The 14265-nt window shown below is 41.1% G+C and overlaps 1 protein-coding gene across 2 annotated transcripts in view; it reads left to right on the top strand.

Annotated features, from left to right (window-relative positions):
• KATNA1 (katanin catalytic subunit A1) overlaps positions 1 to 14265 on the top strand; it is a 63380-nt gene that overhangs the window by 18227 nt on the left and 30888 nt on the right. For both annotated transcript variants that reach the window (XM_038002277.2, XM_038002278.2), the window contains exon 4: positions 7390 to 7570. In XM_038002277.2, coding sequence (XP_037858205.1) covers positions 7390 to 7570 — 181 coding nt within the window. The remainder of the gene's footprint in view (positions 1 to 7389; positions 7571 to 14265) is intronic.

The following is a 14265-nucleotide window of genomic DNA, read 5'->3' as shown; positions in this document are numbered from 1 at the left end:
ATTTTTCTTATGCAAAGAGAGGAAGTTAGACTAACAGTGGTTCTCAAACAGGGATCACAGAATATTTCTTTTCATCAAGCTGTAACACTGCTAAAATTTTAAAAAAAAAAAGGGGGCTTTTTAATTCATAGAGAACAGTAAAAATAAAGTGTTCTGAATTTTAGGGTTTTCTCTGGCTTTTTTTCCCCCAACTTCCTACTACCAAGTGCCAGCAAAGGAACAACTAGTGATGCTGATATTTACTGAAGTACTGTAACTAGCCAATCATGCATAGTTTTACTGCATATTTTTTAACTGACAAATGTGCAGGTGGATGTTATCTACTTCATTCACATGATAGATTTTCTAATTTGTATTATAGATTTAAATATTGACTGTGTCATGCCTTTCTAGAAAGAGCACTTATGACTTCCCGGGTTCATGCCCGTTAACCTTGCATTAAGATGTTGCCCAGATGGTTTTCAGTTTTAACATTTTGTCACTGCAACTCTGATTTCTTGTTTTTTTTTTGTTTTTTTTTTTTAAGACTAGTTAAGTGCAGTAGTGAGAAGGTGGGGAAGAGTAGAACAAAGAGTTTGATCTGTAACTGACTGTGAACAATCAATTGAGATAACTCACCGCCTTTGAACCAGCCTTGGTTGTATTTTATTTTATTTTATTTTATTTATTTATTTTTTGAGACGGAGTCTCACTCTGTCGCCCGGGCTGGAGTGCAGTGGCATGATCTCAGCTCACTGCAACCTCTGCCTCCTGGGTTCAAGCAAGTCTCCTGCCTCAACTCCCCAAGTAGCTGGAATTACAGGCACCTGCCACCACGCCCAGCTAATTTTTTGTATTTTTAGTAGAGATGGGGTTTCACCATGTTGGCCAGACAGGTCTCGAACTCCTGACCTTGTGATTCACCCGCTTTGGCCTCCCAAAGTGCTGGGATTACAGGCGTGAGCCACCACACCCGGCCTGGTTGTATTTTATAATATAGGTGCTGGATTATACATCCACAGTGTTCTGAACTACTTTAAGCTGTAAGTGTTATTTTATTTATTTGTTACAATAAGCCTTCCAAATAAGTCATATTTTCCCTATATTTCAGATAAGACAGCTGAGGTACAATAAGGTTGGGTAACTTTTCCCCACTATCACAAAACTGATAACTGGTAGAGCTAGGATTTGAACCTATACATATTGTGTTTTATAATAATGATTATAAAGCTGGCACTCTCTGCTATAGCAGTCCTAACAATCTCTAATTAAAAATGTGGATTTAGGGACATTACTCCCAGAGAGTCTGATATAGTAGACAGCAGGTAGAACTCAAGAATCCACAGGTGATTCTGATGTAGGTGGTCCCTAGGTCACATTTTGAGAAGACCCATACCTTCATGTTCTTGACATTTAAAGTCAATTGATGAGTATTGATTATTTCTTAGCCACTTTTATTTTTATTTTTATTTTTTTTGAGACGGAGTCTTGCTCTGTCACGCAGGCTGGAGTGCAGTGGCACGATCTCGGGTCACTGCAACCTCCGCCTCCTGGTTCAAGCAATTCTTCTGTCTCTGCCTCCCAAGTAGCTGGAATTACAGGCATGTGCCACCACGCTGGCTAATTTTTGTATTTTTAGTAGAGTCGGGGGTTTCACCATGTTGGCCAGGCTGGTCTTGAACTCCTGACCTCGTGATCTGCCCACCTCTGCCTCCCAAAGTGCTGGGATTACAGGCATGAGCCACCGGTACCTGGCCAAGAGTCATTCTTTCTTCACCTATGTTGGTGATTCTAACCTTATCATCACCTAAATTTTAGTACCATTAAAGAACAGATTCAACTGATCCAGTATTCTCTTCTAGAACGGTACACAAAAAATTGAGTACATGGAGGTTTGTTGAAGCCTTATGTAGAAAAAGTTAGACATAGCTTAAATGCCACTTGATGTGATTCTTTTCAAATGTCTTTTAACAGTCAGCTGATGCCCCTAAGATATCTTCCCATCGCACAGAATAAAACCCAGAGTTTTCATGTCTTTCAAGCCCTATGAGACCTGGTTCCCCGCAGCCTCTGGGACCTAAGTTCTTACAGCTCTCTCCCTCAGGCACTGTGCTGTGGCCTTGAATGAGCCAAGGCCACAAATGCTTCACTCCTTTCACCTGCCTTTCCCTCAGCTCCAGTGCTGAATGGCCTGTTCCCTTCTTTCATTTAGCTCTCTACCTAATTGTCACCTCAGAAAGTCTGTCTCTGACTACACCACCTAAAAACCATCCTGCGTGATCCCGTAGCCCCTTGCCCCTCTTTTTTGTTTTTGAAACAGAGTCTTGCTCTGTCACCCAGGCTGGAGTGCAGTAGTGCATCTTAGCTCACTGTAGCCTCCACCTCTTGGGTCCAAGCAATTCTCATGCCTCAGCCTCCTGAGTAGCTGGAATAATTACCCAGCTAATTTTTTTTTTTTTTTTTTTTTTGAGATGGAGTCTCACTCTGTCATCTAGGCTGGAATGCAGTGTTGTAATCTTGGCTCACTGCAACCTCCGTCTCCCAGGTTCAAGCAATTCTCCTGCCTTAGCCTCCCAAGTAGCTGGGATTACAGGCATGCACTACCACGCCCAGCTAATTTTTTTGTATTTTTAGTAGAGACAGGATTTCACCATGTTTGCCAGGCTGGTCTCGAACTCCTGACCTCAAGTGATCCGTCCGCCTGGTCTTGAACTCCTGACCTCAAGTGATCTGCCTGCCTTGGCCTCCCAAAGTGCTGGGATTACATGCGTGAGCCACCATGGCCAGCCAAATTTTTGTATTTTTAGTAGAGATGGGGTTTCTCAATGTTGGCCAGTCTGATGTCAAACTCCTGACCTCAAGTGATCCACCTGCCTCAGCCTCCCAAAGTGCTGGGATTACAGGTATGAGCCACCATGCCTGGCCCCCTTCTTTATTTTTCTTGATAGCGCTTAATATTACCTGGTACTGTTTGATGCACCCCTCATACACACACATACACACACACACACGTATGTAAGTCTATGACAGTAAGGGTTTTTGTTGAAATTATTATTATTTTTTAAGATGGAGTCTCACTGTGTTGCCCAGGCTGGAGTGCAGTGGCATGACCTCGGCTCACTGCAACCTCCACCTCCCAGGTTCAAGCGATTCTTCTGCCTCAGCTTTCCAAGTAGCTGGGATTACAGGTACCTGCCACCACACCAGGCTAGTTTTTGTATTTTTAGTAGTGACCGGGTTTCACCATGTTGGCCAGGCTGGTCTTGAACTCCTGACCTCAGGTGATCCACCTGCCTTGGCCTCCCAAAGTACTGGAATTACAGGCATGAGCCACTGCACCTGGCCTGAAATTATTTTTACATTGTTTTTTGAATGACTGAATGGCTAGCAGTAAGAAGTAGATGAAATGGCACATTTTATGTAATTGACTACCATCCAGTCATTTATGAGGTTTTGTTATTGGAAATGTCTCAAAATATAATAAGGAGAGAAAAATACAAGAATGTATGTGTGTATAATGGTTCTGATTTTGTTTAAATGAAAGACAACTATAAGAAATAGACTAATACGTTAATTGGTTAATTCTGGATAGTGGAGTTACAGGCAACTTTTTAATTCTTTATATAGTTGTCTTTCATTATCTGTGGGGAATTGGTTCTAGGACCCTCACAGATACCAAAATCCATGGATACTCAAGTCCCTTATATAAGATGGTGTATTGCTCTGTTGCCCAGGCTGGAGTGCAGTGGTGTGATCTTGGCTCACTGCAATCTCTGTCTCCTGGTTCAAGCAATTCTCCTGCCTCAGCCTCCCAAGTAGCTGGGACTACAGGCCTGCGCTGCCATGTCCAGCTCATTTTTTTTTTTTTTTTCCTGAGACGGAGTCTTACTCTGTCGCCCAGACTGAAATGCAGTGGTGTGATCTTGGCTGACTACAACCTCCGCCTCCCGGGTTCAAGCAATTCTCCTGCCTTAGCCTCCCGAGTAGCTGGGATTACAGGTGCATGCCACCACACCCAGCTAATTTTTGTATGTTTAGTTGAGATGGGGTTTCACCATGTTAGCCAGGCTGATCTCGAACTGGCTGGTCTCGAACTGCTGACCTCGTGATCCGCCTGCCTCAGCCTCCCACATTGCTGGGATTACGGGCATGAACCACTGCGCCCGGCTTTTTTTTGTAAGAGGCGGGGTTTTGCCAAGCTGGTCTTGAACTTCTGACCTCAGGTGATCTGCTTGCATCGGTCTCCCAAAATGCTGGGATTACAGGCGTGAGCCGCCGCATCCAACCAGATGGTGTATATTTGCACATAACCTGCACACATCCTCCTGTATATTTTAAATCATATATGGATTACTTGTAACACCTAACACAATGTAAATGTTATATAAATAGTTGTTTCACTGTATTATATAGAGAATAATGACAAAAAAAGTTTGTACATGTTCACTACCAACTCAACCATCTTTATTTTCAAAATATTTTTCATTGGCAGTTGGTTGACTCAGCATTGAGGAATCTGCGGATATGGAAGGCCAACTATATTATATGTCAGTGTCTATTTTGTATTATTTCTGTAGCAAAGGGAAAAATACATACACAGAAATATTTTCTGAATCCAAAATTAAACCCCCATCATTGCTTCACATACACATTAGTTTGGCGTTATCATCCTCCCAAATTCTCATTCTCAACTTTCCAGTCTCGCTCTGTCACCCAGGCTGGAGTGCAGTGGCGTGAGCTCGACTCACTGCAACCTCCGCCTCTTGGGTTCAAGCGATTCTCATGCCTCAGCCTTCCAAGTAGCTGAGATTACAAGTGCACAGCACCATACCCATCTAATTTTTGTATTTTTAGTAGAGACAGGGTTTTGCCATGTTGGCCAGGCTGGTCTTGAACTCCTGACCTCAGGTGATCCACCTGTCTTGGTCTCCCACAGTGCTGGGATTACAGGCGTGAGCCACCGCACCCAGCCTAGGAGTATCTTTTCTTTCTTTCTCTCTTTCTTTCTTTCTTTTTTTTTTTTTTTTTTTTTTTTGAGACAGTCGAGATCTGTTTCCCAGGCTGGAGTGCAGTGGCACAATCTCAGTTCACTGCAACCTCTGCCTCCCAGGTTCAAGTGATTCTCCTGCCTCAGCCTTCTGAGTGACTGGGATTACTGGTGCATGCCACCACACCCAGGTAATTTTTTGTATTTTTTGTAGAGATGGAGTTTTGCCATGTTGGCCAGTCTGGTCTCGAACTCCTGGCCTCAAGTGATCTGCCCACTTCAGCCTCCCAAAGTGCTGGGATTACAGGTGTGAGCCACCATGCCCGGCCAGGAGTGTCTTTACTAATAGTGTGTCTCTGAGACTCTTCTCATTGTTACTGCCTTAAACTAGGCCCTCATCTCATGTCTCAGTAACATTTGTAATCACAAACATCTCACTGTTTTCTGTGTTTTCTTTAGCAGTATATCATGTTCAGGATTAGACTAATATTTCTAAAATGTTTTCAGTGGATCCTTGTTAGCAGTTAGCTAAAAGCTAAGCCTCTTGAACTGGTATTCGTATCTTCTGTGTACCGAACCATTTCTGTTCAGTATTATTGCTTAATGTTCAGCATTATGTGTTAGACTGGTGTCTTTATAATCCTTTACATAGATTAAGCTCATTTTTGTTTCTTTGCTTTTCTTTATTGATGTTCTGTCTATAATTGTACCCTCTTGTTTAATTCAACTCCTGCATTTCCAGTCCCAGTTTATTTTCTGTCTCCATGAGGCCATTCCCATTGCCATAGCACTAGGTCTGTTTCACACCTTCTGGTATACATCCCTAGCTTTACACAGCTTCTGTCTGTTTAACTATACTGTGGTTTATTTGAGAATAGGACTCCTTTTTTTTGTTTGTTTTCCCCGTTGTAAATGGCTGCAACCAAATCTGGGAGCAGAGTAGGAGCCTAACGGATATTTGAGAAGTCTGAATCCTGCTACAGAAATAAGGATGAGATGAGGACTGACACAGGGGCTCACTCCTGTAGTCCCAGCTCTTTGGGAGGCCAAGATGGGAAGATCGATTGAGCCCAGGGGTTTGATACTAGCCTAGGCAACATAGTGAGACCTTGTCTCTACAAAATACAAAAATTAGCCTTGTGTGGTGCCGTGTGGCTGTAGTCCTTGCTACTCGGGAGGCTGAGGTGGGAGGATTGCTTGAGCTTGGGAGGTCAAGGCTGCAGTGACAGAGCAAGACCTTGTGTCAAAAAATAATAATAAAAAAAAATAAATACATAAAGGTGAAATGAGGTGATGTATGTAAATGTAAAGCACCGAAAATGAGTTCTAGTAACTGTTGATAGCTAGTGCTGTATCAGTTTTTTAAATGGAAAAATGATTAAATCTTATTAATTAAAACACAAAAATTATGGTATAGATTGAGCTTCCCTGATCCAAAAATTCAAAATATTTCAAAAACTGAAACTTTTTGAGCACCAGCATGACACTCAAAGGTCATACTCAGAGGAAGTGCTCATTGGGACATTTTAGATTGTGGATTTTCAGATTAGAGATGCTCAGCTGGTATGTATATGCAAATATTCCAAAATCTGAAAAAATCAAAAATTCAAAAGACTTCTGGTCCCTAAAATTTTAGATAAGGGATACTCAAATCTGTATATTCTAAATAAATGGTACCAAATTGCATATATACCAGTGGATTAATGTGAATTGAGTACTTGTGTTGTATTCTGGTTGTCTCGATAAAACTCTCTTCTCTGATAATTTTTTTTTCAGCTTCCAACAATTAGATGCATTCATCTTTGATACACAACAATTTCCTTTCTAAGCAGAGGTGACCATTACTTCCCCCCCATTATTTCTGTAATATGACTATACTGCATTCTTTTAATTAAGTCACCACCAACAGATATGGCAAATTTAAATTTTATTTATTTTTATTTTTTATTTATTTTTATTTTTTTATTTTTTTTGAGATGGAATCTCACTCTGTTGCCCAGGCTAGAGTGCAGTGATGCGATCTTGGCTCACTCCACTCTCCACCTCCCAGATTCAAATGATTCTCCTGCCTCAGCCTCTTGAGTGACTGAGATTACAGATGCGCACCACCACGCCTGGCTAATTTTTTGTATTTGTAGAGACGGGGTTTCACCATGTTGGCCAGGCTGATCTTGAACTCCTGACCTCAGGTGATCCACCCACCTTTGCCTCCCAAAATGCTAGGATTACAGGTGTGAGCCATGGCACCTGGCCCAGATTTAAATTTTAGATCTTAGGTTGCAACATCCTGAAGTTTATTCAGTCGTGTCTTGTGATCAGTTGTTGCATTGGCTTCTTTAGTTCATTGACTCTAACTTACACAGTATGTCTGTTCATCTATATGTGGAGTTGATTATGATATTAATGAGTTTTTGTTTGATTAGACCCTCACCAGGACCTAGAAAACGCCAGTCTTCTCAGTATAGTGACCCTAAATCACATGGTAATCGTCCAGGTACAACTGTCAGAGTTCACCGTTCATCTGCACAGAATCTTCACAATGACAGAGGGAAAGCTGTTCGTTGTCGTGAAAAGAAAGAACAGAATAAAGGAAGAGAGGAAAAGGTAAATGTTAATTGAGTTTTATAAGTGAAAAAGGTATTTCTGAACCGTAAAAACTGATACTGTACACATTTTTTTTTTTTTTTTTTTTTTCCTTTTTTGAGACAGTCTCACCCTGTCACCCAGGCTGGAGTGCAGTGGCGTGATTTTGGCTCACCGCAACCTCCACCTCCTGGGTTCAAGCAATTCTCGTGCCTCAGCCTTCTGAGTAGCAGGGATTACAGGCAGGCGCCACCACATCCAGCTGATTTTTATATTATTAGTAAAGATGGGGCTTCAGCAAGTTGGCCAGGCTGGTCTCAAACTCTTTACCTCAGGTTATCTGCCCCCCAGGCCTCCCAAGGTGCTGGGATTATAGGCGTGAGCCACTGTGCCCAGCCTAAATTTCAATAAGTTGTAGTCATCAGTTTGTCAGAGCTGTAATAAAACCTTAGTTATGCTACATCTAGGCTGGGATTTTCCCCACTTGCAATTCAACAAATATTTTGGCTTTTTTTGGTAACTTTATATTATGATATAATTTCAGACTAGCAGACAATTTGCAGGAATTATATAAGGAACTTCCATATATACTTTACCTAGTTTTACCAATTATTAATATTGTGCCCCTTTTGATTTATCATTTTCTTTCTCTGTATACCCTTTTCCTGAACCATTTGAGACTGAGTTGTAGATATAATGCTCCTTTAACTTTCAGTATTTCAGAATGTATATCCTGAGTACTAAGACTTTTTTTACGTAAAAACAACACAATTATCAAAAGCTGTAAATTTTACATTGTTATAGTACAATTCATCTAATCCACAGACCTTTATAAATTTTGGCCAATTATCCCAAGAATGTCATATAGAGATTTTCCCCCTTCTGTCCCCACTAGGTCAGATTACAATGTAGAAGCACACATCAAATTTAGTTATCATGTTTCTTTAGTCCCTTTTAACATAAACATCTCAGTTTTTGCCTTTCTTGGACTAGAATTTTTGAAGAATTCAGGCCAGTTATTTTGTGGAATATTCCTCAGTTTGGGCTTGCCTGATATTTCCTCAGGATTAGATTAAGATTATTCATTTTTTGCTCATCATCACTGGCCATCAGAGAAATGCAAATCAAAACCACAATGAGATACCATCTCACACCAGTTAGAATGGCGATCGTTAAAAAGTCAGGAAACATAGGTGCTGGAGAGGATGTGGAGAAATAGGAACACTTTTACACTGTTGGTGGGACTGTAAACTAGTTCAACCATTGTGGAAGACAGTGTGGCAATTCCTCAAGGATCTAGAACTAGAAATACCATTTGACCCAGCCATCCCATTACTGGGGATATACCCAAAGGATTATAAATCATGCTACTATAAAGACACATGCACATGTATGTTTATTATGGCACTATTCACAATAGCAAAGACTTGGAACCAACCCAAATGTCCATCAATGATAGACTGGATTAAGAAAATGTGGCACATATACACCATGGAATACTATGCAGCCATAAAAAAGGATGAGTTCACGTCCTGTGTAGGGACATGGATGAAGCTGGAAACCATCATTATGGGCAAATTATCACAAGGACAGAAAACCAAACACCGCGTGTTCTCTTAGGTGGGAATTGAACAATGAGAACACATGGACACAGGGTGGGGAACATCACACACTGGGGCTTGTCATGGGGTGGGTGGAGCGGGGAGGGATAGCATTAGGAGATACACCTAATGTAAATGACGAGTTAACGGGTACAGCACACCAACATGGCACATGTATACATATGTAACAAACCTGCACGTTGTGCACAGGTACCTTAGAACTTAAAGTATAAAAAAAAAAAAACTAAAAAAGATGATTCATTTTTTTTTTTTTGGCTGGGCGTGGTGGCTCATGCCTGTAATCCCAGCACTTTAGGAGGCTGAGGCTGGTGAATCACTTGAGGCCAGGAGCTCGAGACTAGCCTGGCCAACATGGTGAAAACCCATCTCTACTAAAAATACAAAAATTAGCTAGGCATGGTGGCAGGCACCTATAATCCCAGCTGCTCAGGAGGCTGAGGCAGGAGAATCGCTTGAACCCGGGAGGCAGAGGTTGCAATGAGCTAAGATCACACCACTGCAGTCTAGCCTGGGCAATAGAGCGAGATTCAATCTCAAAAAAAAAAAAAAGATTATTTTTGGCAGGCATACCATTGGTATGATGGTTTTTTTCTCTCAGTGTATCTTATAAGAAGGCACAGATGTCTGTCCTATTACTGGTGGTAAGTTGGATTGCTTGGTTAGGTGGTGTCTGCTTGGCCTCTCCACAATAAACTTACTGTTTGACCCTTTGTAATAATTTGTGGGAGGTACTTTGAGACTATGTAAATATTCTGTTTCTCATCAATATCTCATCTACTCGTTTTAGCACCAAGTGATTCTTGTCTGAATCAACTATTTCTGCACTGATTGCAAAAGCATAGTTTTCTAATGCCAGCATTGCTTCTATATTAATTATAAAAGCTGACTGTAGACGTTGGTTTTTTAAAATTTTCGTTTGTTATTTTTAATTTGACACATAATAATCATACATATTTATGGAGTATAGTGTGATAAGTCAGTACACATATACAATGGGTAGTGATCAAATCGGAGTAAGTAACATATCCATCACCTCAAACGTTTATCATTTCTTTGTGTTGGGAATATTTAAAATATGTTCTTATTTGAAAATATACCATAAATTGTTTTTAATTACAGTCATCTGGCTGGGCCTGGTGGCTCACTCGTGTAATCCCATCACTTTGGGAGGCCGAGGTGGGCAGATCACTTGAGGTCAGGAGTTTGAGGCCAGCCTGGCCAACATGGTGAAACCCTGTCTCTACTAAAAATACAAAAAAAAATGAGCCAGGCGTGGTGGCGCACACCTGTAGTCCCAGCTACTCAGGAGGATGATGCAGGAGGATTGCTTGAGCCTGGGAGGCGGAGGTTGCAGTGAGCCAAGATTGTGCCACTGCACTCCAGCCTGGAAGACAAAGTGAGACTCTGTCTCAAAAAAATTAAAAAATAATAATAATTACAGTCACCCTATAGCACTATAGAACACTAGAATTCATTCCACCTATCTGGCTGTACTTTTGTATTTGTTAACCAATGTCTAATATACCTACCTTCCCCTACCATCCCAGCCTCTAGTAACCATTATTCTACTCTGTACATCTATGAGATCAACTTTTTTAGCTTCGTTATGAGTGAGAACATGTGTTATTTATCTTTCTGTGCCTGCATTATTTCTCTTAACATAACATGTATTTATATTACATGAAACGTAACATGTTTATATTACAATTTCTTTATTCATTTGTCTGTTGATGGGAACTTAGGTTGATTCCGTGTCTTGGCTATTGCGAATAGTGCTTATAATAGTATGGCGGTTCCTTAAAAAACAAAAACTAGAACTACCATATAATCTAGCAGTCCTGATGCTGAGTATATCCAAAGGAAAGGAAATGAATATGTCAGAGAGATCTGCACTCCTATGTTCATTAATCCTATTCTTCCTCCATTAATCCCTTCCTCCATACTGTTCATAGTGGCTATATTATTTTACATTTCCAAGAACTTTGTATACGAATTCTTTTTTTTTTTGGAGACGGAGTCTCGCTCTGTCACCCAGGCTGGAGTGCAGTGGCCGGATCTCAGCTCACTGCAAGCTCCGCCTCCCGGGTTTTCGCCATTCTCCTGCCTCAGCCTCCCGAGTAGCTGGGACTATAGGCGCCCGCCACCTCGCCCGGCTATTTTTTTTGTATTTTTTAGTAGAGACGGGGTTTTACTGTGTTAGCCAGGATGGTCTCGATCTCCTGACCTCGTGATCCACCCGTCTCGGCCTCCCAAAGTGCTGGGATTACAGGCTTGAGCCACCGCGCCCGGCCACGAATTCTTTCTCCAAATCCTCACCAGCATTTGCTAGGTTTTTTTTTTTTTTTTTTTTTTTTCTTGGAGACAGAGTCTCACTCTGTTGCCCAAACTGGAGTGCAGCGGCATCATCTCGGCTCACTACAACTTCTGCCTCTCAGGTTCAAGCAATTCTTCTGCCTCAGCCTCCTGAGTAGCTGTGACTATAGGCACACACTACCACGCCTAGCTAATTTTTTGTATTTTAGTAGAGACGGGATTTCACCATGTTGCCCAGTCTGGTCTCGAACTCCTGAGCTCAGGCAGTCCACCTGCCTCAGCCTCCCAAAGTGCTGGGATTACAGGCATGAGCCACCATGCCTGGCCCCCTTCTTTATTCTTCTTGATAACACTTAATATTACCTGGTACTGTTTGATGCATCCCTCATGCATGCACACACACACACACACACACATACACACACGTAAGTCTATGACAGTAAGGGTTTTTGTTGAAATTATTATCATTATTTTTTAAGATGGAGTCTCATTCTGTTGCCCAGGCTGGAGTGCAGTGGCATAACCTCGGCTCACTGCAACCTCTGCCTCCCGGGTTCAAGCAATTCTTCTGCCTCAGCTTTCCAAGTAGCTGGGATTACAGGTGCCTGCCACCACACCAGGCTAATTTTTGTATTTTTAGTAGTGACCGGGTTTCACCATGTTGGCCAGGCTGGTCTCGAACTCCTGACCTCAGGTGATCCACCTGCCTTGGCCTCCCAAAGTACTGGAATTACAGGCATGAGCCACCACGCCCGGCAGTTTTTGTCTTTTTGCTAACAGCCATCCTAATTAGGGCAAGATGATATCTCATGGCGCTTTTGATTTGTAATTCCCTGATGATTAGTGACACTGAGGAGTTTTTTTCATATGCCTCTTCGCCATTTGTATGTCTTCTTTTGAGAGATGTCTATTCCAATTCATTTACTCATTTTTTAATTGGATTATTTGTGAGGTTTTTTTTGCTCTTGTTTGAGTTCCTTGTATATTCTGGATATTAATCCCTTGTTAGATGAATAGTTTGCAAATATTTTCTCCCATTCTACAGGTTGCCTCTTTATTCTTTTAATTGTTGTCTTTACTGTACAGAAGCATTTTAGTTTTATATAATCACATTTGTTTAGTTTTGCTTTTGTTGCCTGTGCTTTTGAGGTCTTCCTAAAATCTTGACCCAGACCCATGTCCTGAAGCATTTCCCCTATGTCATCTTCTAATAATTTCATAGTTTCAGGTCTAAACGTTTATATCTTTAATTTATTTTGAGTTGGTTTTATATACGATGAGAATTAGGGTGTCTAGCTCCTTATTTCTGGAAATGGATATCTAGTTTTCTCAGCACCATTTATTGAAGACACCGTACTTGCTCCAGTGAATGTTCAATACATGGATTTCTGGATTCTCTATTCTGTTTCATTGGTCTGTATGCCCGTTTTTATGCGTACACAGTACCATGCTGTTTTGGTTACAATAGCATTGCAGTTTAGGGTCAAGTAGTGTGATGTCTCCAACTTTGTTCCTTCTGCTCAGGATCTCTTTGGAGTCTTTTGTGGTTCTCTAGGCATTTTAGGCTTTTCTATTTCTTTCTTTCTTTCTTTTTTTTTTTTTTTTTTTGAGACGAAGTCTTGCTCTATCACTCAGTCTGGAGTGCAGTGGCATGATTTCGGCTCACTGCAACCTCTGCCTCCCGGATTCAAGCAGTTCTTCCTGCCTCAGTTCCCCGAGTAGCTGGGGTTATAGGCGCCCACTACCACTCCTGGCTAATATTTGTATTTTTAGTAGAGACAGGGTTTCACCATATTGGCCAGGCTGGTCTTGAACTCCTGACCTTAGCTGATTCGCCCATCTCGACTCCCAAAGTGCTGGGATTACAGGTGTGAGCCACTGCACCCAGCCGAGGCTTTTCTGTTTCTATGAAGAATGTCATTGGTATTTTGATAGGATTGCCTTAGATGTGTAGATTGCTTTTAATAGTGTGGTCATTTTCACAATATTCGTTCTTTTAATCCATGAACAGGAGATATCTTTCAATTTTTTGTGTTATCGTCAATTTCTTTCAACAGTGTTCTATAGTTTTTCTTGTAGAGTTTTTTCACCTCTTTTTAAATTTATTTAAAAATTTAAAAATTTGTTCCTAGGGTTAAATTTATTCTTGGGTTTTAGGGGTTTTTTGTTTGTTTGTAGCTACTATAGATGGGATTGCTTTCTTGATTTCTTTTTCTATTAGATCATTGTTGTTATATAGAGACACTACTGATTTTTGTATGTTGATTTTGTGTCCTGCAGCTTTACTGAATTTATCAGTTTAAAGAGTTTTTTGGCGGATCTTTTAGTTTTCTAGATACAAGGTCATATTGTCTGCAAACAGGGACAGTTTGACTTTCTTGTTTCTGTATTTCTTTCCCTTGCCTGATTGCTCTGGCTTGGACTTTCAGTCCGAATAAAAGTGGTGAGAATGGACAGCCTTGTCTTGTTCTAGTTCTTAGAGGAAAAGCTTTTCGCTTTGTCCCATTCAGTATGATGCCTGCTGTGGGTTTGTCATAATGGTCTTTATTGTTTTGCAGTATGGTCCTGTATGCAGTTTGTTGAGAGTTTTTATCATGAAAGGATGTTGAATGTTACCAGATACTTTTTCTGCATCTGTTGAGATGATCATATATGGTTTTTGTCCTTTCTTCTGTTGATGTGATGTATCAGGTTTATTGATTTGCATATGCGAAACCATCCTGATATCGCTGGAATAAAGCCCACTTTATCATAGTGAATGATCTTTTTGATGTGCTGCTG

This window comes from Chlorocebus sabaeus, chromosome 13 (assembly GCF_047675955.1).
Source record: "Chlorocebus sabaeus isolate Y175 chromosome 13, mChlSab1.0.hap1, whole genome shotgun sequence".
In the NCBI taxonomy this organism is placed as follows: domain Eukaryota; kingdom Metazoa; phylum Chordata; class Mammalia; order Primates; family Cercopithecidae; genus Chlorocebus; species Chlorocebus sabaeus.
The sequence above is the reverse complement of the archived record's forward strand: the minus strand, read 5'-3'. Positions and strand labels throughout refer to the sequence as shown.